This window comes from Drosophila obscura, unplaced genomic scaffold, assembly GCF_018151105.1.
Source record: "Drosophila obscura isolate BZ-5 IFL unplaced genomic scaffold, ASM1815110v1 contig_179, whole genome shotgun sequence".
Taxonomy (NCBI): domain Eukaryota; kingdom Metazoa; phylum Arthropoda; class Insecta; order Diptera; family Drosophilidae; genus Drosophila; species Drosophila obscura.
Genome location: NW_024542766.1, coordinates 1,287,166 through 1,310,951, shown reverse-complemented (window position 1 = coordinate 1,310,951; position 23,786 = coordinate 1,287,166). Strand labels below are relative to the sequence as shown.

The following is a 23,786-nucleotide window of genomic DNA, read 5'->3' as shown; positions in this document are numbered from 1 at the left end:
TTTTTTCCCTGTTTCATTTTTGTCACATTTTTGCATGTCACACGGCGTATTGCAAAACATGAGTATGTAAATTTTGCTGTGTTCTTTCCCTTCTTTCCTATTCGGGGAACACCCATAAGAGGTCCTCCGCCACTCTGCTCCATTATTTGCTGTGTATTAAGTACAGGAGTTGATTTCACATGTGGCATGGGTCCGGGTCCGGGTCCTCTGTGAAAAATGTTGCAAAGATGCAAAACAACTGTTGGCAGTTTGTCAAATTTGATTTGTCATACATCAAATGGCTTTAAAATGACAAGGAGGATGTCTGCTGACAGCCCAGGATGCCGCACATACTCCGTACATTGTGGGTGTCCCTTTTTTTTTTGCCATGGAATGGCATAGAGAAAATAGCAGAAAATAAAGCTAATGTTGGAAAATAACTTAAAAGTGTTGATGTGGAAACTGTACAAGGAAATATATGTATTGGTGGGTTTTTTGGATAAAGGGAATGGAATGGTCGCAGAGTCAAAGAGTTTATTCAATGAGATGGAAAATATTTGGATGTGTAGAAAGACAAAAGTTAATTAACAGAAGGGAGCTTAGTTAGCAGTTGATTAAAGGGGTGTTAAAAGAGTTCTAGTTCGCTGTAGTAGCTATAAGGAATTCTTTGGGTATTTATCAAGGCTATAAAGGGTCCTCCCTTCCTTACTTTACGCCCTATTAAACTGCCACCAAGTGAGTTATTTTCCTATGTAAAATCTGCTGCTGAATGCGCATTCTCCCCCTTTTATTGAACCCACTGCAATTGATCCGAGCAATTGCCAGATGTTATGGCGCCCAACAACAACAACAACCTCTTGAGCTTTCGCTTCCTTAATAGTCACTTCATCATGGAGCAGCTGATGCCCACCCCCTGTCCGTCCAACCGCCTGGCACACTTCACCTGGCGCCAAGCCAAGCCTAAGTGGAGTGCTCATTTACTTAATATTCTAATATAAATTTAACGTACTCCATCAAAAGTGCAGCCACCTCGGTGGCCAGAACAAGATTGAGATGAAGAATGGGGCAACAACAGGAGCAGCAGAGCCTGCAAGAGTACTTGTGAGAGACGAGACCCCTTGCACAGTTGAAGGACATGGAAATGAAACTCATTTGCCTCATCAGTGGCGGCCCATGGGAGGGGTGGCTGGTGGTGCTACGATGCCATGTAAGAGGAGACTCTACAGTTGGTTTTAGCCAAGGACCCAAGGACCCTGGTCTACATTTTGCGTTGCAGCGTGACAAGCAAATTGCCAGGATACACACCTAGCCACAGACAATGTCCTCCGCCTGCCTGCTACTGCTGCTGCTGCTACTCCTGCCTCCTGCCTACTGCTGCTGCTGCTGTTCATTCTGTTGCTCGGTCGCGTGTTAAACTTCGCCCACCCCCCCCAACATGGAAACTCGAGAGCTGAACACAACCCACACGACCACCACCACAAAAGCGTAGGAGGCGGAGGATGGGACTCGTAATGGGCGAACTGTGGAACTATGGGACTGTGGGACTGGGGAGGGAACCCTGTGTGACCATGACTAATTTGTTAGCAATTATGTTGGATTGACGTCCCCGGATTGGGCCACATTAGCATAATTGTTGTTATGAGATCCCCCCACCTCTGGCACTAGCCACAGAACTGACTTTTTGATGGCGATGCAGGTGCACTTGACATTCATTAACATCAGAACTGGGAGAGATGAGAGCAGAACGAGAGTGACCCAAAAACTATGGCAAACTCTGACTTTGAGTTTTAAGTCAGTTTAAGGAGCATTTTATTTGTATTTCCCCGAATGAATGGAACCCGAAAATGAGCCAAAGCCTGGCAAAGGTCGAGCCCTGCTGCAATTTGCGGCCGGCGGATCGGCGGGTCTCCTGGAATTATTGCTGTTGCATCCATTGGATGTGGTCAAGACACGAATACAGCTGCAGGGCGTGCAAGCAGCCGCCGGAGAGCTCCATTACACGGGCGTCATTGACTGCATATCGAAGATCTATCTGCACGAGGGTTTCGCTGGCTTTTGGAAGGGCATTGTCCCACCCATTTGCTCGGAGACCCCGAAGCGAGCGGCCAAATTTGTGATTTACGAGCAGGCCAAGCCGCTGTTTCTGTTCGGAGCACCGCAACCGACGGCCCTGACGCATGCCATGGCTGGGTCACTGGCTGGTACGCTGGAGTGCATTATCCTCAATCCCTTTGAGGTGGTAAAGATCACACAGCAAGCGAATCGCAGCGAATCTCTCAATACCTTAACGGTGGCCAGTAGAATCATTCGGAGTGATGGCTTTTTCATCAAAGGACTCTACCGAGGTATGACAGCGCTGCTGCTGCGCAATGCCATCTTTCATTTCGCATATTTTGGCCTCTATCAAGGACTCAAAGATGAAATTCCCGCCTATCAGGACAAGCTGGCGGAGTTTCTGCGCAGGGGCACCATTGGGTTCTTTTCGAGCAGCATTAGCTGCTTGTTTAGCATCACTTTCGATGTGGCCAAGTCCCGAATACAGGGGCCACAGCCCATCAAGGGCACCATCAAATATGAATGGGCTGTGCCCACGATCCGGACGATATACAGGGAGGAGGGCTTTCGAGCGCTGTTCAAAGGCATGAGTGTCAAGATAATGCGTGCGGGACCAGGAGGTGCAATCCTAATGCTGGCCTACGAGTATGGCTATGAGTATTTGACGAATAAATATGGTTGAAAAGTGCATAAATTAGATAGCTAAATATATATGAGTGGTGTATCGAGTAAAAACACTAAAAAGTTGGTTATCGATAATTATCGATTAATTATTTTACAGAAAAAACCATGATTGAATGATCGAAAAAGTTGCATTTGCCATATTTAACAAGATAAAGCATTTTAAACGACTATCTTCTAATCGATAACTTATCGATTAACTATTTTACAGCAAAAACAATGAACTAATCTTCGCAAACGATTCATTTGCCATCTTCCACAAGATAAAGCATTTTAAACGACTATCTTCTAATCGATAACTTATCGATTAATTATAATACAGCAAAAACAATGAACTAATCTTCGCAAACGATTCATTTGCCATCTTCCACAAGATAAAGCATTTTAAACGACTATCTTCTAATCGATAACTTATCGATTAACCGCAATGAACTAATCTTCGCAAACGATTCATTTGCCATCGATTAACACATATTTTTCATGAGAAAGCAATGCAAGGGACTTCCAATCGGCACAACTTCCTTTTCGAAGTAAAAAATATAGAAATTAAGTTTCCAATGAAGTTTCCACAGACTCCCTCCACACACATAAAAGTCACTTAAGTAACAAACCTTAAATACTCGTAGTTTTGTTGCTGTTTTCAGTTTCTGTTCAGGTTCGGCTTTTCGGTTACCTTCACACACACACAAACCTGACCACAGACCGCAGTTCTACATGTTTTACAATTTGCACTTAATTGTTTAGAGCTCTACACCGACAACAACGTCGAGGATAGAAGGGGAGAGGACTACTACAGCAACATCAGAGACACAGCATCAACAAGCACCGACAATTATAAGCCAGCCATAACAACAATTACAATTACAGGCGGGAAACACAGAGAACACTTACAAGAAGGGGAATTATAATTAATTTATGTCGAGTGTTGGAAAGTGTTTTGCCACTGGACAGGACAGACTCTCAAAGTGAGCTACGGACTTTGTTTCCACGGCATTTATTCCTTATTCCCACTTATTCCGAGCTCCACTCTCGTATTTGTTTGGTATCAAGATCAAGGGGTATATTGGATTTTGAAGAGAGAAAGAACTCACTCTGTAGAAGAGCCATGGCCCACAAAACTTATTGAACTTATTCTCCATTTCCCATTAAAACAAACCCATTTCCACATCACTAATATCTAAAAAGTAAAGGTAAGTAAAACGTCAGTACATACCAGGTATTTTCTAGCCGAAAACGTTTCATTCTTTTCCATTTTTTTCCTTCTTTTGGTTTGGTCTCATTCCACCTGACAGTCCCACCTAATTGTGTGGTAATTGAAGAGTCCTTCCATGGCGCAAAGGAAGTGCAATTAAGAGTCATTAAGGTGAACACCAGAAAAGCCAACACAAAGAAGAGCCAAAGGAAGCTGCTGGCTAATCGTCGAGAAGAGGGCGACGACCACAAAGAACAATTATCATATGCCTGAAATCGAGCGAACCAAAACATAAATCAATTTTAAATGCTGGGGATAAATATCTGCAAGCTACAAATCAAAATTTTCAAGCCATCAATCAACATTTTAAACATAAGTTTGGGCATTCCAAAGTGGGTTGTGTGAGTTGTGTGGGTGTGGGGAATTCTGGGGGCCATCAAATAGAGAGTTTCATGCTTAATTAGTTTTAATGCGTAATAAGCATATTTCTCGTCTAAATTAGCCCAAAAACATCGACCGAACGAGCGGGCCGAAAATGTTCAATTGTAATGGCAATTTGGGGAGGCCTTAAAGTATGCAGTGCACATTTTCAATTATTCATAGATGAAATTGCAAATGCGTAATGAAATGAAATCAAAAGCAGAATTCGCAATAGGCAGTGCACAGTTCCCTCTAATGCCCCACACGCCCCCTCATTCCGAAATCCCTATCTGAATGGCTGGCTGGTTGGCTGGCTGGCTGCCTGGACTATACATCTCATTTCCCAGTGGAGTGGAAATGCCCTTGAGCCATTTGCCATGCCATGCCATGCCATGTTCATGTTCATGTCGACGTCATTTTCCATGGTATTGTAATTACACTAATCTATACTCGAATACTCGTATTTCGTGTGTCTTTGTGTGGGCTGCAGCTATGTAAATGCATTTGAAATTGACCCTGGAGACATTTTTGCCTTTGCATTTTGGTCAATGCATTTATTGTTTACCCCGAGTATTGTTTGTTTCTCCTCGGTTTTGTTTAATTGTTTGCCAGCAGAGTATTTTCCACACTTCTTGCTGCTAATTGAGTAGATGGTTTTTGTGGCGAGTTCTCGTATATCTATCTGAAAGGCATGCCTCATTAATTAAGTGAAAATGCATTTCCACTTTTGCACAATTTTCATTGCAATTTATGCAATTTGCTGTATAAAATTAAATCCAAAATGAGACCAAATATTACATACACAAAAGACCTAAACAAAAAAAAATTCAACCAATTACTAAACAAAAATGTATCTTTTGGAAAAATTCCCAACTCAAAAATTTGGCAAACAAATTGAATTAACACAAAATGCATTGCACAATGCAATTTAATTGCTACCAACCCGAGTGAGACAGAGAGAGTGAGAGAGATCTCTCTCTTTGTGTCGATGTGTCTAGTCAATAAAATATGAATTATTTGAAATATTTAAACGTACCAGAAAATAAATCAAATGCCAATACTCGACACCATCGAGAGAGAGAGATAGGAAATGGATTTCTGTCAAAGCCAGAAAGAGAGACAGAGAGAGAGAAAACCAAGGCGCACACACACACACACAACTGAGAGAGAGGCAAAATTTACAACAATTTTATTTTATTTTTGTGTGTTTTTTTTTTGTTTTTGTGGTTTTTATGGTATTGTTGCCTGCCAAATACATTTTTTTCCCGACTCAACATTATATTGGTGCTCTTTGAAGAGAGTTTTATGATTTTTATCAAAGGTTTGCAATGCAACGAACTATAGATTTTCAATTCCATAGATCAATATACATAGATAATAATCTTGCTTTTCTATATAAATTAAGTCTCGCATTTTATATAATATTTGGCTAGAAGATTGCACTAAAAAGCTTCACGAAAATTATTGCATTAAGGGTATTAAGCACTTCGGCCTTAAAATTGAGACACTTTCATAGTTTTTTTTATTATTATCGGGAAACAGCAAAAATTGTGTTGTAGCTGTTGTGGTTGTCTAAATAAATTTTTTATTGACCATGGTTAACGCTTCACTGGCCAATAACCAGAGAGACAGAGGGGCAAACACACACTCACACACAAAGGGAATGCGGATGAGGGGCAGACACAGAGAGTGGGAGTGTGGCAGGGGCCGGAGAGTGTGAAAAAGGCAAAAACCACTGGAGAATGCCAAAACCAGTGGCAGGAGAAGCAGCAGCAGGAGAAGCACCAGCAGGCAGCAGGCAGCAGGAGCAGGCAGGCAGTCAGCAAGTGGAGTGCTCAAAGTTCTGGCTTGCCACACACAACGCCTCAAAGCATGCCACAAGTTATTTTCACACACCAGCACACACACACACACCAGCACACACCCACACAGGCAGCTCTATCTGTGTGAGCGAATAAATGTATGAATGAATGAATGAAATGTTCAAATTACACATGTTATACACAATTGTTGGTAGAAAATATGATTATGCTTGAGGGTGAAAAAGGCCCACAGAACGAGAAGCAGAACCCCAACCAGAACCAGAACCACAATCCAAGGACATGGATAACGAAACTTGAAATTTTGTCGGGGCTGAATGTGTGACACGGTTTGTGTGCTTGGGTATAGGTGTGTTTTCGTGGGTGTATATATGGGCGTGGGCGTGTGACTGTGTTTGTGGATGGTTAGGCTTTGGCATACTCTATGGGCGATGTTTTTGGAAGCAATTTGAAATGTTTGAGTGAGTTGAAAGCGATCTAAAACCTCAATAAAAATTTAGATTTAAGTTTAGAGTTTTTTCTAATTAGCAAACTCTATTTCAAACCCAAAGATTGTTAGTTCCCGTATCCCGTATAATACTGTGGAGAGTCTTCCTTACTTGGCATACATTTCCACCGAAAATACGACATTCCAAATAATGTTCTATTGCAGCAAAAATAAATTTCAATCACAAAGTGTTCAAAATAAAATAAAAACCACTTGGAAAGTATTCTACAAAATCTGGTTTCGGGAAACCCTAAAAATAGTATAAATAATTCCCCCCATTTAGCAAGAATATTCGCCATTCGTTCTTTAACATTTGTTTCCACAAAAAAAGGAAAAAAAAAATACACATTCCATAAATTCATAACACGTTTTCCGGTTACCTTCATTCATGGCATAGCCATCGAATGTTCAGACGGGTTTTATCCTTTATTCTTGACTTGGTTTGGCTTTTATTTTTTTGTACGAGTATTTTACGTGTCTCATGTGTTCTTCATGTGTTTTTCATTTTTAACTTTAAAGCCAGAAGACAGAAAAGCCAGGAGCCAGCAGCCAGCAGCCAGTAGGAGAGGGGTCGTTGGGGCTGAGGAGTTTGGTTGAAAATGAAATGAAATTAATATGAAGTTTGACTTAACGCCTCATAAATCATTGTCCAATTTTCAGACGACTACAACGACACCAGGACGCAGGACTCTGGAGAGTAGGAGGAGGAGGAGGAGGAGCAGTAGCATTACCAGGAGCAATATGTGTGGCTGAGAGATGACGATGAGGCGACTATCCTGTGGTGGCATCGTTGTCCTGCTGACGTTGTAACACAAACACACTTAAAATGATTGAAATATATGTAGAGTCGAGTCGGATATATATGCGTAACATGGCACGACATTGCCCCATCCCACATACATACATACATACATACATATATAGTAGAGTATAGTAGTACACATACTCGTACGACTCACTGTATATATTGGTGCTGCCGTCCTAGACGAGCGGCGTTTTGCTGGGAAGACAGAAGACTTCCTCATTACACGCTTGTCACGTGCACATTTAACGTTCCGTTGCACACACAGATACTCTCGCTCACACAGACAGACTCACATACATAATTATGCACACAGACACAGGGGCAGAGAGAGAGAGAAAGGGAGAGACAGGAGATACCAACACCAACACCAAGCCGCATGACAGTCATTCATATTAATATTGTCGGTCAAAAGCGTAGAGGGAGAGCGCAGAAAAGAAAAAAAAAACCACCGCAAAGCGAAACGAGAAGCTCTTTAGACGCCAGAAATTTCGAATTGCATACAAATTTCCAGTGTCCCAAAAAAGCAGCAGAATTAAACGTATTAAGCTCGAAGAAGTGTTTGCTTAAAACATTAAAAATATTTAATTTTAGAGCATTAATTTAATATAAAATATTGCACTTAAATTTTCACCAAAAATAATACTGTCATAAAACTCAAATCTAGAGCGAACCAAACCCTTAAAATTCCACTAAAGACACTCCACAGCAAGTCCTTGTTTAAGTTAGTCAACTGCTGGCTGGAATATGTAAATTTCTTTATGCATAGAACAAACTACAAGGACAATATACATACATAGGATCCTGGAAGCAATGCATGGCAAGTGTTTTTCAATTTGTTTTGCAAATTGAGAAACTCCCAGCCAGCGCCCAGAAAACAAAGGACACCAAATATTTGAGTAAAATTTAAGCCACAATTTGTAGAGAATTTAAGCAATAAAATCTGTGTAGCAGAAGCAAATAAAATTGCATCCGAAAATAGTAGCCTTAAATCCACTTAATCTTTCACGAATCAACTTTTAATTTCATTTCAAAATATTGTGTGTGCTAGTGCTGCAGTTCGAATGTCCAATTTAATGGCCAACTAAAAGAGACCCCGGCCAGTCCAGGGAACTACAGCCACTACCAGGGTCATTAAGCTTGGACTTGAAACACTGACCACATGAGCCGAAACCACATGACGCCGCTATGCCCACCCCCCCACTCGTTCTGCTTCTACTTATCCAGCCACACACACACACACACATCCTCATTCTGGGATAATTAAACATGCTGCGCACGTGCAACGGCTGCTTTCAACATTTTATGCTCAAGCAAAAATGATATAAAATGCATAGAAGGAGACTGTGGGCCAGGCCATGTCTGGGGCTCTGTTTTCCACAAATTGAACCCACAAGTAGACTGCTGACCGAGGCAGACAGCATCCAGCATACAGCAGCAACAATTTTTATATATATTAATTAAAACGAATTTTACGCGCTAATGAAATAAAATGTGAAAGTGTGTGTGTGTGGTTGTCCCGGAAGTAGAACATACACATAATAAGATATAGGGGGCGGATGTATGCTACATATGCCATGGGAAAAGCATGCCACAATTTAATTTGGAAGCACATTACACATATGCCCCGCTAGGATGCTTTTGTGTTATTCTCAGTAAAGAAAAGAAAATCATCTCGTAGTCAGTCAGTCCTTGTCTCAGCAAAAGTTGCAGAGAAACTGAGTCCCTGTTTGGGACTTCAAAATAAGTTTCGTTTGAAAGGAGCTCTTCGAACATGTTGCCTCTGTTAACGGTAACATTTCGGTTTGATGGGTGGGCGGTGACTGTACCGTACCCACTTAGCGATAATGATGTGTGTGTGTGAGGTGCGGGGGGGCTATTGGTAATTGAATATGTGAGTGCTTGAGTGCTTGTAATTAATTGAAAGTCCAGAAAAATGCAGAAAAGCTGAGATTTCCATTTCTTAAAATTATGGGAATTTATCTGTGCACTTTTCAATAAAGTTGTGGCAGTTCCCCACCCAAAAACCCAATGGATGGCCTTCTGCACACACACCCAAGTCCCATACGTATCCATTTACATCCTTCATTTTATCCTGAATGCTGACCCATATCGCGGCAGTTCTGTCAACGTTTTTCTGACAAATATTTTGACAGCTGTCACAGCGAAAAAGCGAAATCGAAAGTGACAGTGCACTGACCCCACTTGCGGCTGCCATGGCACCCAGCTGGATGCCTCATTGGGAGATCCTTCCTCTTCTTGATAATTGAAAATTAATAGTCGCTAGTTGCTTGTTTATGCAGGCTCCTGGTTTCCCCCCATTGCCTTGCGCCTGCATTGCATTGGTTTCCATTTTGTATTTTCGGTTGCGGCATCAAGGTGCCAATGTGGAGGAGCGAATGGGGGTGTGCATACACCTCCTCGTATGTGTGGCAACTCTGGTCGTTCCCGGAGAGTGGACACGCGTTCAGGCAAACAATACCAATTACCAAGCGCGTAACAGCCAGCCCAGCAGCACAGGATATAGCCAGGTCCTAGGATATGAGAGTCTGTACGAGACTCTGTACGTGTGTGTGGTGCATCTCTCTCCGTCTCTGTGTGGGTGAGTGCTTCCTGTCTGCCTCATATATGTATATACATATATATGTGCGGCTGTGTGTCAACTCTGGCCAATGCAGATGTCTGCTTGTGTTTGTTTTTTTGCTGTTTGTTCGTTTAACTGACATTCGTCCACTGTTATTTTTTCGCCCTCTCCAGCATCCAAGCATTTTTTTTCATTGGATTCTCTCATTTTTTGTTGTTCCTTTTGTTTGGAGTCACTCCCTGACCGAGAACCCATTGTACAATTTTAATTGGCGTTTCAGTTATTGAAATGTTGCACCCAGATCGATTTAAGTGTACCCTATAGGAGGGAGGGTATTGTGGCTATATGGAATGGGATATTTTAGGTGTCATGCAGCAGCACCGCTCGGTCGTTCACAAGCTTCGCTCTTAATACGCGTAGAATTTCCACTAAAAGAAGACAGAAGAGTGTCCAAAAATCCAGAGAAAATATAGCCATAAAATATATTATCCACGAATATTCTTACTGGATTCTTCTGGATTCCGGATTCTATTCTTTTCCCCCGAAAATATTACTCATCTCTTGCCAAGTTCACTGCAACATTTATCACAATTCAAAGCAACATTTAAACCATAAATGTAAGTGCATTCACTAGTCAATCGTTAAATGGCATGCCAGAATTTATTTTGCCGGATATTAACAGTCAATAATGTCAGGTTATTGTCGAACATATGCGGCAGCGATTTTTCATTGTCGCCTCCAATAAAATGTTTTCTCTCTTTTTCACATCTACTGACTTTTTGCCCCTACGCAGCCGTTTGCCCGGTGCATTTCACTTTTAATATGCTTAATGCGGCAGAGGAACAATAACCCTATAAAGTGTCACTTCTGGCGTTGCAAATAATGATTGATTTTCTGCTCGAGAGCCTATCGAGAGCCATGTATGCATAGGACCTTTAAGCAGATTTTCACAAGTTAATTGAGTTGCAACGGATTCACCGATTTAATTTAATTTTCTCCGGGCTCTCTCACTCTCTCTCTGTTATTGTTTGTTTCAGCTTTTCGGGGCGGGTGTTAATCATAATATGGCAAAGCATCCTGCATCCTGCATTCTGCATTCCTGTGGTGTTTTTGCGATTGTTTTGCTAATAACAAACACGAGGCACTCTAATTCCCTGTCCCTACAATCCACTACAATGCACTTTCTCGGCATCCATCCATCCATCCGGCACCTCACGTTGGCGCCTTGGCAAAGGATTAAGGCATGCCTCCTGTCATGCATAAATTCTGCAAGTTGTGCAACAGAGAGAACAGGTGGTGTTGGTGGTGTAGTTTGGAGCCAGGGATTTGATTATGCTACTTTGTGTTTGCAAATTTTAAGGTAGATAATTCATAAATCGGAAAAGTAAGACAGTAGTAAGACACTTTAATATTATGAGATTATACTGAACAAATTGTGTACCATGGAAGTGTATTACTTACACGCTGGCATCCCACTTATCCCACTCGGGCAATCCTGTGTAACTGCAACCTTCTGAATATTCTGAATTTATATGCCCTAAAATGTAATTTACGTTCCTTAAAAATGAGTTTATTATTATGGTATTATAAGCCTGTTCCATCGAAACTTTCACAAGCCAAAATCTGTAAATCATAAGCTGCCATTCGCAACAGTCCTTGTTCCAACATCATCATCATATCATGAGTAATCCCCAATAAAGTTTCAACGTTCGACACCCAACACCAAACAAGCCAAATATCTTTCTAATGACTTACAAACAAACCCCGCAAACCCGAAACCGAAACCAAACCCAAAACTTCCCTTTGGGAGCAACAACAGCAGTAAAGACTTTGCTAATCTCTGGACAAAACCTCAACCTCATCGCCTACTCCTGGCACCGCCTACTAATGCATTTTGCGACAATGCGATAAACGTTTTAGGCAAATATTACAATAATAATTTACGAATACAACAAGTTCTTCATATTAGTTGTGTGTGTGTGTGTGTGGCCAAAGGGATTTAATGCTGCCTTTGCCTTGAAATTAAGCCCCAATTTTTGTTTGGGGATTTTCACTTTTCATTTGAATATTCTTGGCATTTACACTTGTTCGTGTCTCTCATAAATTATGGCCAGTAGTTTTGTTGTGTGTGTGTGTAAATATTTTTTAACCAAAAACAGCCAACGAATGTGAAAACATTTTGGATGTTTGGTTGTGTTTTTGATTTATTTGCTTCACAATTAAATTTTGAGAAATGTGAGTAGAGACGAGAATCCTTTTTTGCTCATTTAATTTGATTTTTGAATATTCAAATTACAAAGGCATAAACAGCTTAAAATAATGCGATTTCATTTGAGTCAAATATTTTCCCCAATTTAATTTGCACATCTTTAAAATCAGAACATGAATAGAGAGATTAATGGAGAGGATTTCTATTTTATTTATTAATTCAATGAAAATGAGAATGAAAATCGAATATGGAATTGAAAGAGCGGGAAAATCTGTACTAAATAACCATAAACATTATCATTTGTTTCTCTTAAATGTGTCAGCAGTGCATGTGGAATTTCTCAATTTAATTCCCGATTTTAGCATCATAATTCAAATTGACTTTTCCGTAATACTACTTGCACACATTCCTAAAATGCCTGGGCATGCCAGCAGCATGCGGTCTGCATTTTGTGACAGTTTTAAAAATGTTTATAAATATTTAATTGTGCATTCAGTGCAATCGAATGCAAAATTCCATGGCAAATTTCAAACAACTGTCACGATTTGCGTGTCAAATTACAATAATATTAATTTTGAAAAAGATGGGAAATTGAATATAAAATGGGAATTGAAAACTGACCAAAAGAAAGGTTCACACAAAAAAAAAAAATGAATTAACCACGAATTACAAATCAATTTAAATGCGCAAAAACTTTTGGCCAACGAAGGAAACTTCTCGTTATTCTGTTTCCAGGGGAAACTTTTAATTCAATTCCATGTCTCAGGCATGTCAATGAGATGGCACCAACGGAATGGGAACGACCAGGACCTGCGACCAGCGACCAGCGACCTGCGACCCTCCTTTAATGCAACATTTTTTTTTCCGTTCGGAAATGAAAATTTGTTTAGTAAATTAAGAGTACTTAAAGTGCAAGTCAAGGAAGCCAGAGACCAAGACCGAGACGGAGACCTGGCACTGGTTCTATCTCTATCTATTCCCGTGTATTCCTTCCCCGGCAACAGGAACATTATGTATTCTTTTTTAAAACATGCAAAATCACGTCTATGCATCTTAATAACTTTTCGTGCTTGTGCAAACAATGCGAACGTGAAAGTTGAATAGGTTTTTGCTTAGTTATCAGAAGATTTCCCCTCCTGTCCTGTCCTGTCCTGTCCTGGTGGAAAACCGAAAGGCGATGGAGATGAAGCAGGAGCTGGAGACGAAGGTGGGGGCCAGGGTTCAGGCTATGGACTCTCAATGCATAAATCAAATGTACATATTGTAGTTCAAGTTAAACTTAATTTAGTTTCTTCGAGTTTTCCCAACAAGTTTTCGGTAAGGAGAGGGAACGAGAGAGAGAGCAATGGGAATCCCAGAGATACTCCGGGAAAGAGGGAGCAGACTCTTGCTCCCGGGGAGAATGAATAACGTTTGCTATCACAAGTATCATTATTTAGGTACGCAATGCATATCAGGTGGAAGTTTGTGTATTGTATTCATCGAAAACGCTTAGATTTTGATAGCAAAAAGTAGAGGATTGAAACTAAATTAATTAAATTAAGTTCACAATAAATAAACATAGAGTAATGAGCCAGGGTGCATTTAAAATATTTAAAAAATATTTATATTTTAAATTATTAAAAACTCAAAACATTTAAAAAATAAAAAATATATAAAATATTTTAAAAATATTTTAAATTTAATAAATATTTTATTTTAAAAATATTAAAGTTTATCGAGAGAAAAATGATAGATTTATCAACAAAAACTACGAAAAATCAATTGAAATATTATTATTTTCTACAATAAGTGATAAGAGATGTGAACTGTATAATTGTAGACTCCACTGCGGTTCTGGCACATCCGAAAACATTGCTCCCTCACACACACACCTTTACCTTTGATTACTCATCCTGATGTCCATATGTCAAATGCATGACCATAACTTTGTTTAGGAAGCCCATCCATTCCCATTTCGAGTACCAAAACAATTGAATTGCAAGGAAACCAATCAGTCAACAGAGGGTTTGGGATTCCCCCATGTAAACGTGACTCTCACTCTCCCACTCCCCCTGCAAAAAATCCCACCAAAAAACAAAGTTTCAGCAATACAAAAATTAATTGATGACGTACACACACCCACACACACATGCCACCCACAGTGGGCCACAGTGGGCCACAGTGGGGCACAGATGACGCACTGAACACTAATTGGCAGCAACAACAGCAACACCGTGTGGCACATAGCCACGAAGTCGATTTGATAACAGGAGAACAGGAGATGGTTCAGGAGAGTGGCATGCAGGAGGCATGGACTCTGGTTTTTGGTTATGAAACAACGAAACGGACGCCGTGACAGGGGTAGGGGATGTGGTGGTGGTGTAGGCTGGGACAGGCAATGGCCTGGACATGGCCAAATCGATGCAGACATAGACGAGCAACAATCAATCAATTAAATGCCTGACTGCAGTTCCCACACAGCGCAACACAACTCCAAAACGAGAACGAACATGACCCCAATGCAAAAAAAAAAAACCAAATACAAAAAAAAGTGTTGCCTTTTAGCCAGCCTGGTCGGCAGAGAAAAAATATTAAAGATTTATTCGTGTTGCTGTGTGCGGCAGCCACACTTAAGTGACATGCACCAAAGAGAATTCCCATGAACGGAAAACAGAGAATCAAGGGAATCATTTGGCTGGAGAAATTGCTGAAAAATTAGTACATTTTACCCAGCATTTACATTGGTTGGAGCACTCACACTCAAGGCTGAAAATATCGATATGATTGGGTCAATTGGCACTCAAGCAGCAAGTGCTAATGGGCACCCCCTTTTGGGATTTGCAAAACAATTTGTTCAAATAAAACTTAAGTACGTCTAGCCAGATGTGTTACGTTACCCAACTCAAAAGGTGTGTGTGTGGGGGGGGTGGTCATAAAAAAGTAATCACAAGTTGATTAACAACACTTGTGAAATGATGTCGAAAACGTGCAGCCCTGGAAATACCAGGTAGGTAATCTAATCATTGAATTGAGATAAGCAGCAACAAAAACCTGTCATTTATACCAAAAATAATTTATTAACAATTTGTTCTCCATATTCTTTGCTTAGTTCATCTGTAAAGTTAGTCAGAGGGGCGCATTTTAGGCATAGGTTTTGACCAAGAGCAGACCCACAACGCTGGCGAGAATGGTGTAGATGCTGCTGCTCACTTTGCCCGCAGGACTCTTGTTGCACTTATCCCCCGAGCAGGTTAGGCATTTGGTCTTGTTGTAATGCCCATAGGCAGGCTTCAGGCTCAAAGTGCAGGGACCCACAGCGGGATGAACGCAGCCGTGCAGCTGATGGATCACTTGATTATCTACAAACGGAACAACTCAATAAAGATATCTCTCTTTGGAGGGGCGGGGGGGGCGAATCTGCATATAAGGCTACTCACTCCATGTGTATTGCAGGGCCAGGCAATCGAAGCGAGTGCTGCTGGCATTTGCCACTCCCTGATGGTAGACCGCCAAGTGGAGGCTAGTCTCATTTGCCGCCGCATTGCTGCAGGTCGTCTTCTTGGGCTTCTTGCAATCGTTGGGGGTGGTGCAGGTATAGCACACCAACGATTCGGCTTTATTCCAAAAGATATATTCATTATACTTCTGCAGAGTTAGCCAATGGTTCGTTTCACTCACCAAACTGCACGCAAATAAAGGCAATCAGCACACTGGCAATGATGGTTTTCGTATACATTTTTTTCGAGTTTTTTTTTGCTTTGAACAGTAGTAAATTTTACGGGTTCTTTGCTCAATGGCTTTTCGCTTTTAACTAAACTTTGGTGGCAATTTCGGAATACCTTTATATCGCCTTTTTGCTCTTTAAAGGGGGAGGCAGAGTCTCAAAGTCTCTCTCTCTCTCTCTTAGTCACGGGCTAGCGATAAGCGATAAGTCCACTGCCTATGTACCATATATATTATATAGAGATTAGCTTATCGTTAATGTGGGGGTAGGGATTGACGAGTCTCTGAATGAAAAGGTTTTCCCCCAGGTGTTTTGTTTCTGGTTTCAAAATTCAAGAATACATTTTTGTATTCCACTCTTTTAGAAGATTTATTAAAAATAAATCTGAATGCGAGTCATAGTTGAATAATTGTTTAAGCTCGATAAAATCGTATTAATTTGAGTTTTAAATAATTAAATTTTGTAATAAAAATTTAATTTATTATATTTATTTATTAACTAAATCAATAATCTCACAGTTCTCTCACTCCCTTTGCTCACTCTTTATCTGGCCTTATCTGTGTCTGAGTTATCTTGAATCCCAGTTCCAGCAGCTTAGTCACAGCCTGTGAAATTGTACACTTGACTATGGCGGGGTCGCCGCCCATAAAACCCCCACGACTTATCGCTTATCTTCCACCATTGCAATATGCCAACTATTGGGAAAGCTATAACCATATAATACGCACAATTGGTAGCGATTAAAGGGGGATCTTTTTGGATGGATTGTTTTGAAGGACGTGCCAAGCGATCGATCATAAAAGTCTGGGCAAAACGAGTGACGACACACAGGCCCGAATTTCGCTCTGTGAATTTATTGTTGTTTGTATTTTATTCAAACCTGAGTTTTTGTGTATATAAAATACCCCAATAAAAATTCATAAAGAATTATCTCTCTCACTTGTTGAATTTCAAGGGAGGTAATAAGGGAAATAATAAGCCCATAAATGAGTGCAATAAATCCATGAAGATAGTTACAACAAAACATTACTAAAACAAATGAAATTGTTTGAGAATAACCAAAACAGGAAGTGGATTTCCGAGTGGATCATTCGCTGATCCCACCCATATATTATAATGTTATAATTTATATGTACAAAAACACTCTTCAAATACTCTACAAATCAAAGGTTCAGTTCGCAAAGGCTCCTAACTGAGAATCTTGGCCAGAAGCAGCGCCAGAACGGAACCAATCATGGTGTATGCACTGCCACTGAAGGTTCCTGCGGGATTCCTGTTGCAATAATCCTGGTTGCAGGTTTTGCAATTCTTGCTCCAAGCGGTCCTGTTGTCTGCGGCCGTTAGAGTCAGTTCACAGACCGTGGCATTGGGATGAACACAGCCCAGAAACTCAGTAATGCGACTGTTGTCTATTTGGGGAAATTCGGTTAAAAATTAGGACCAAAGAAGTCCTTCTAGAGGCGTTGTCATTCCACAACACTTACTGGAAGAATGGTAGTAGGTGAGATTGGTGCACAAGAAGCTCTGGCTGCCACCCACAACGGGAACATTGTTGTGCAACGTTGAAAGCCACACGCTGCTTTCATTGGCCGTGGTGTTGCTGCAGTCCTGGAGCGTGGGATTCTGGCAGGAGGCGACGTCCTTGCAGCTGTAGCAACTCAGGGAGTTGGCTAATTGTTGAATTCGATTCGATTAGCAAAAAACGATTCCTCCTGGAGCACTCAATCTAATTTTTTCTCACCGAATTGCACGCCCACAAAGGCCACAAAAACCACAGCAAAAATCACCTTCTTCCACATATTTAAATTTATTTATTTTTGTTTTTTTTCTTTTCACGACTGTTGACTGTTCGGCAAAGGAACTCTATGGATACTGAAGCGAATGCACTCCATGGCATCGCATTATGTAGGGCGGCACATTGGACGATAATAAAAACAAATAAAAGTGGATTTTATACGCCCCGTATAAAGATTAGATTTCGCTTATCTACGACCCACAACCCACATTGAGTCAGTACACATTTCCGTGGAATTGACTAAACTGCAATAAATACAATAAATGCTACAAATCTTATAGACTGAAGGAAGTACTCATAAAGGAAAGAATTTTGAAGGCAATTAAATTGAGGGCAATAGATTTCTGTTTCCATTCATTTTATTTTTCCATTCTGTTTTATAGCCATATGTATATATTTCCATATGGCAAGCGTATTCCTCCATTCGACATTCAATTGATGCCATTTGGTCATAAAAGTAATATCGAAAACATATCATAAATCATGTCTAGGTGATATGTAAAGCAATGGAAAGATAAACAGACAAAGAAGGCAGATATGAACCAGACAAAACTGGAGATTATACGAGTATTGTTCCATAGAAATCGTGAATGCATTTCGGCACGTGTGCCGCGACAAGAGCGTTACAATTGTTGGCATATTTGTTCTGTGATTGTTTCCGCTGGAAATACTGCTGAGAGGAATACCCCCTTGAATGGTCTTTCAGTGGCAATACTGAATGGGAAATATTTTTCCATGCTGATAAGATAAATGTATCTATGTACCTTCATATAGTTTCACGCAATATGATAAGAGAGCGTGCGAAAGTGACACACGACGAATTGCCCATTCAGGGTATAAAATATGCAATTAAAATTAAAGGAATAACGAAAAAATTATCTGGAATTAGTTTCGATAATTAATTAGTATTTTCATTTGCCCATAGCTAATTTAGTTAGGAAATTGAATGCATAATTTGGCATGCAATTAATACTCTTATGGAGTAATTCGAGGAACTATAAATATATTCAAAATAAATAGAAAAAGGGTTGGAATCAATTGGAAATTAAGTAAACATTGTGAAGTATATTAAATGCAATAAATACTCATCAGAGACTTACTTAACAGTCATGTTCTCACACCCGTTAAGTAGGTAATGGCTCTGTATCTTCCGCACAACTCCAGAAGAAAAAAACACGTAGCTTAGCTTGCCCACACAAATAAACTCCAGGATAATAGTCCTGCCTCAGGCAAAGGAATAATTTTCTAACTAAATTTGAAAGGGACTTTTGCCAGAGGTGAAATTGAAAATCATACATCACAATCCTGGCCATTGCCCAGGACATGCCACGAATAGCTAAACAGGCAGCAGCAGCAGCAGCCGCCTCTGGCAGGAGAACAACAGACCACAACGAGGCTAAGCCGCTGTCAAGGATGCGTGGGGGAATATTACAAATGACAGGACAAATGAGTGACTGCATGGGAAAGCCAGAATCCCGAATCAGTATCCACGCAGAGACAGAGAAAAGAGCACTCGAATTCTGTAAACAACACAAAAATAGGAAATCGCCTGCGGTCGAGATTTAAAAAAAAAAAAATACATATATATATAGCCATATACGTACGGGAATGTACAATGTTCAGATAAACAACAGAATTACAATATGCTTTCTTAAAAATTAAAAAAAAAAAAAACAGATAATACAGCACAGAGAAGAGAGTAGGAGAAAAGCGCAAGCATTGCCTGACAGGACAATAAGCAAGGATAAGCATCGAAATGATGATGATGATGATGATGAGGATGGCTAAGAGGAGCCACAGCCAGAGAGCCAAAAGAAAGACAAATACAAATACAAATACAAAAATACAAACACGGTTACGGATCTGCGACAGGCGACAATGATAGCAAAAGTCGTAGTCGTAGTCGTAGTCGGCAGCAGAGCCTTGACAGTTACATTTGTGTCCTGTTGCGGCTCACCCTGCATCCCTCCTCCTCCTCGTTCCTCATGCTGTTTGTCTTCTTTTTTGCCAGCCCTGCCTCTTGTTTCAATGGCTGTTTTTTTGTTACGGGGTTTTTTTTTGCACATTCCCGCATGCACATTGCATTCATATTCCAGTCACGTATCCTTTTTAATCCTGACAAGAATATTATTTCCATAAAAAACAGAATGAGGGAGAGAGAGAGAGAGAGAGAGAGAGGCCAGTGCCATGGCAACATCCTTGCAGATCAAGCATACGACGCGTAGGCCACCTAACTGAGTCATAGACAAGTCGGAAATGGCCACGAACAGATGTATTTAATATTTGGTTGTTTTTTTTCTTTTTTTTAATACATTTTGTTAGAATGCCAGTCGGAAATGTAACAAAAGTTTTCAAGAAAATGGCCAGCAGGGAAATTGTAGCATAAAAATAGGAAAGGAGTTGCCTTTTTGGGGGAGCACTAAGAGGGGAATTTTAGGCAGTTCTTTTCCATTAATCAACAAAATCTATCAAAAATGCAATCATTTGTGGATGTTTTTAAAAGATTTAATCAGCTGACATCAAGACCTAAAAATCAACTTCGGCTTTTTTCTTCTATTGGGAAAAAAAAACGTCCAAAATGCCAGTGTATCGAATCCTTTTTTGTTATCCGATCGACAATATTTGTTGGCCACATAACAAATTACAAAAGCTGCAAAATAATTTATTACAATCGATGCTGAATGTTGTTGGGGCAGCTGCTGCTGCTGCTGGAAAGAGAAACAGAGAGTGAGAGAGAGAGAGAGGGAGAACAACAATGTAGACTACAATGCAAACAAATCGACAAACTATAATAATAAGACAGTCCCCATGGCATGCCAGGAGATAAAATTAGAGACTGAAGCGAGGCAAAACAAGACAGGGGGGGAAACTAGACAGAACGACAGACAGACAGACAGTAGTGGAAGGAACAGGAACAGATAGCAGTAGTAGTATGTATGTTGGTGAGGGGACTGTGGGGATTGCCTGGCCCCACTCATTGCATTGTCTGCAGCAGCTGCAAAAACTTTCAACATCAATGAAAGGAAACAAACAAATTTTACATTTTCCATGTCTCGACTGCGTCCACTGGACACAGAACCAGCAACAGAAACAACAGAAACAACAATATCCATGCAACAGGAACAAGAAGAAGGCGAAAAAAGGAAAGCGGAAACGAAGCAGAGTGAAAAAAAAGGCGGAAAACCCAGAAGAAAAACAATAAGAAAACAGCTTAAGTACTGCTACAAGTCGTTAGTCGGGGTCACCATTTCAGGGTGGGGGGGTGGCGAAGGGATTGGTTGTTGGTACTTTAAAGGATAAACAATTGTCCTGTGTCCTGTAGGGTCTTAATTCTGTGTTGTACAGTGTTCAACATAATGATAGTTATCGATTGACACAATCGATTAATTGTTAAATATTCCAATGTTAAAATTAAATATTCAGATTTACTCACTTATTTTATTGGATATTCGTGCTGATCGATTTCGATATTTGATCGATTTCCATATTTGATCGATTACTGCTATCGAAGAGGTGTGAGAGCATTCCATTGGTACACATTCTTAAGTAATAATCCAAGATATTTAAGCACTCAATCAGGCGAAAATCATTTGCAGTATACTGGAATCCGCTCAAGGATATAAATTCTGAAAGTTAATAAAGTAAATTTGAATATATAATATTAAGGATGATATTCTCTTTCATGGTATATCCCACACAATCTATGGAAATTACTGATATTTCTGTGTGCTTAAACTTTCCTATACTTTCGCTACGCACCCTCCGTATTATACCCCCAACATATATGCCTCATGTCCTTGTCCTCAGTTCATTGAAGAGTGAACGTAGCAGTAGTAGCTTCAATGCAGTAACCATCTACCCATAACCGTTCAATTTGCAGTTCATGTCTTGACTTCGCTTCACCCATTTGCTTGTCTCTATTTTTTTTTTTGTGGCTCCTGCCACTTGCTGTTAACAAGTTCACGTGCAAAATTGCAATGACCCAAAGGACATGGCATTCACACATACACACAGCACAGAAGCACACCTCTTGGGCAATTTGCTGGCTAGCTAGTAACCTGCCGGGCTTCCTTCTGTCCTCTCCGACACGCGTGGTCGCAGTGCTAACTGCTTTGACAACAGCAGATGGCAAATGGGGAGCAAGCAGCAACAGCAGCAGCAGCAGGCATTCGAAAAACAAGAGGGAACATGACCAGAAACCGACTGAACGGTTGCAGCAATTTGTGGCAGCATTTAATCAACAATTAGCAGAAATGCGGGCTGGAAACCCTCCCCTAAAACACATTCCAAATTGAAGATGAAAGCCATAAGGGGGGGGGGACACTCAAATAAGAAACCTATGGCACTCCAAAAAGTCCTATTCACTTTGCATATTGCCTCATCTTGCACTTTTATTTGCCTTTGGGCCAATTATTAAGTAAATTTGCCTTCTGTCTCTGCTGAATGTCTGTGGCAGAATTGTCGATATGGATATGGTCAGAGTCTCTGTTTGGTCCGCTTCCTCTCTGCTGCACAGACTGTGTCAATATTATTTTATTGGCTTGAAGGTTTTTCTGGGTCAATTGCTTCTATTTGGAAAATGATGCATTGCCCGACCATCAATGTCATAAATGTCTTTCTTGAAGAAGTCTGATGCATCTAAGCTTGTAAACGCCATAGAGAAAACAATTATTGGCTTGAAATGGTCAATTGCAATGCAAATACACACTGAAGAGGCTATTGACTCTTGCTTGCTCTACAGAAAAATCATTTGAAACTGGCGCCCAAGTGAGTGTCATAGCCGTCAGCCTGTGGAACACCACCGTGCAAATGTTCCATGCTAACATGGATCTTCTGTTAACTATATTTATCTAAATTTCTGCCCAAAATAAATTGAAGAATAGTTGCTAAAGCAAATAAAGATTTGTGCCTTTTGCTTCAGCTTTCAAAATTGCCATAAATTTTAACCGCCAACAACTATGCACTCAGGAAGTGCCATAGCACGCAGCTTCAAGACACGCATATGTCACAGCTATGTGCTGTAAGGCGCACAACCGGTGCTGTTAACAACAACAGCGCTCTGTTAGCCAAACCACAACCAACTTATTTTTGTTAATATCTTTATAATTGAATAACAATAAACTCAAACTCCACTTACAGATCCTATCCAATCCCGCACGGCAGAGACACGAGAATATACGCCTGGATAGTCTGGCCGGGCACAGCCGTAGCCCCAGGAAACGACTCCCCAGAGCGTACCATTGGCGGCCAGCGGTCCACCAGAGTCTCCCTGACACGCATCCTTGCCGCCTTCTTGCAGACCCGCGCAGAGCATGCGATCCGTTATGGTGCCAAAGCTGCCGTAGGCCTCGGTGCACTGTTTCTGGCTGACTGTTGGCACAGTCACCGCCCGCAGGATGCTCGTCGGCTCCTGCGTGCTCTGGGTGTTGCCCCAGCCGGAGACCAGGACGGCAGTGCCATCCGCAATGGCCGCATCCTGCTTGGGCAGCCCGATAAACGCCTGCGTCACGTTCTTCTTGTCGTAGTCCTCCAGTTCCAGCACCGAGTAGTCGTAGTCGATGGTGTAAGTCTCGAACTTTGGATGACGATGGACGCGCTTGATCCCCACCAGGATGCCGCCAGTGTCTGTGCGCGTGGAGCCGATGCGCACCTTCGACACAAGAATGGCCGATCCCTCCGTGCAGTGGGCAGCGGTGAGCACCCATCCGTGCGCGATCAGGGAGCCGCCGCAGAAGTGATAGTTGCGCTGCAGCGACACCTGGTAGGGTATCGCCTCAATGGTCGTCTCCTGGCCGCCCACAATGCGTCCATCGAGGCGTGGCCGACGCGACGTTGCCGCCAAACAGCAGCCGACAAGCAGGACCAGCAGCAGCACCAGCAGGCGGCAAATGGCGGGCTGAAAGCGTGCCATGGTGCAGAGTTCCAGGCAGAATGTTGTCCCAGTCCATGCCGTTTGCGGGTTTTATAGCTTCTCTGCAATCTCTCGCTCTAATCAACTATCAATTGCTTATTCAGGGTCAATCTAGGTTGTCCACTTGGCCTAGTTCCGACGAGTT

At 41.2% G+C, this 23,786-nt stretch overlaps 4 protein-coding genes across 5 annotated transcripts; 1 reads left to right on the top strand and 3 right to left on the bottom strand.

Annotated features, from left to right (window-relative positions):
• Positions 1–1,769: 1,769 nt before the first annotated feature.
• On the top strand, positions 1,770–2,777 carry LOC111079858 (mitochondrial 2-oxodicarboxylate carrier). 2 transcript variants are annotated; one of them, XM_022375183.2, is made up of 2 exons: positions 1,770–2,324; positions 2,417–2,562. In XM_022375183.2, exons 1-2 carry the CDS (start codon positions 1,811–1,813, stop codon positions 2,473–2,475), a joined length of 573 nt encoding a protein of 190 aa, XP_022230875.2. In that variant the 5' UTR covers positions 1,770–1,810; the 3' UTR covers positions 2,476–2,562. The 2 variants fall into 2 exon arrangements, with proteins under 2 accessions (XP_022230875.2, XP_022230873.2); XM_022375181.2 differs by having other exon boundaries at positions 1,771–2,777.
• Positions 2,778–15,268: 12,491 nt separating this feature from the next.
• On the bottom strand, positions 15,269–16,035 carry LOC111079856. Its single transcript, XM_022375179.2, has 3 exons — positions 15,890–16,035; positions 15,649–15,825; positions 15,269–15,570 (listed from the first exon to the last, which is right to left on the bottom strand). The coding sequence occupies exons 1-3, from the start codon at positions 15,945–15,947 to the stop codon at positions 15,353–15,355; spliced, it is 453 nt and encodes a 150-aa protein (XP_022230871.1). The 5' UTR covers positions 15,948–16,035; the 3' UTR covers positions 15,269–15,352.
• A 971-nt stretch (positions 16,036–17,006) lies between these two features.
• On the bottom strand, positions 17,007–17,811 carry LOC111079857. Its single transcript, XM_022375180.2, has 3 exons — positions 17,677–17,811; positions 17,420–17,605; positions 17,007–17,344 (listed from the first exon to the last, which is right to left on the bottom strand). Exons 1-3 carry the CDS (start codon positions 17,732–17,734, stop codon positions 17,124–17,126), a joined length of 465 nt encoding a protein of 154 aa, XP_022230872.2. The 5' UTR covers positions 17,735–17,811; the 3' UTR covers positions 17,007–17,123.
• Positions 17,812–22,823: 5,012 nt separating this feature from the next.
• Positions 22,824–23,701, bottom strand: LOC111079852 (trypsin-1). The gene has a single exon (XM_022375175.2). The coding sequence runs from the start codon at positions 23,639–23,641 to the stop codon at positions 22,853–22,855; it is 789 nt and encodes a 262-aa protein (XP_022230867.2). The 5' UTR covers positions 23,642–23,701; the 3' UTR covers positions 22,824–22,852.
• Between the last annotated feature and the right edge of the window lie 85 nt (positions 23,702–23,786).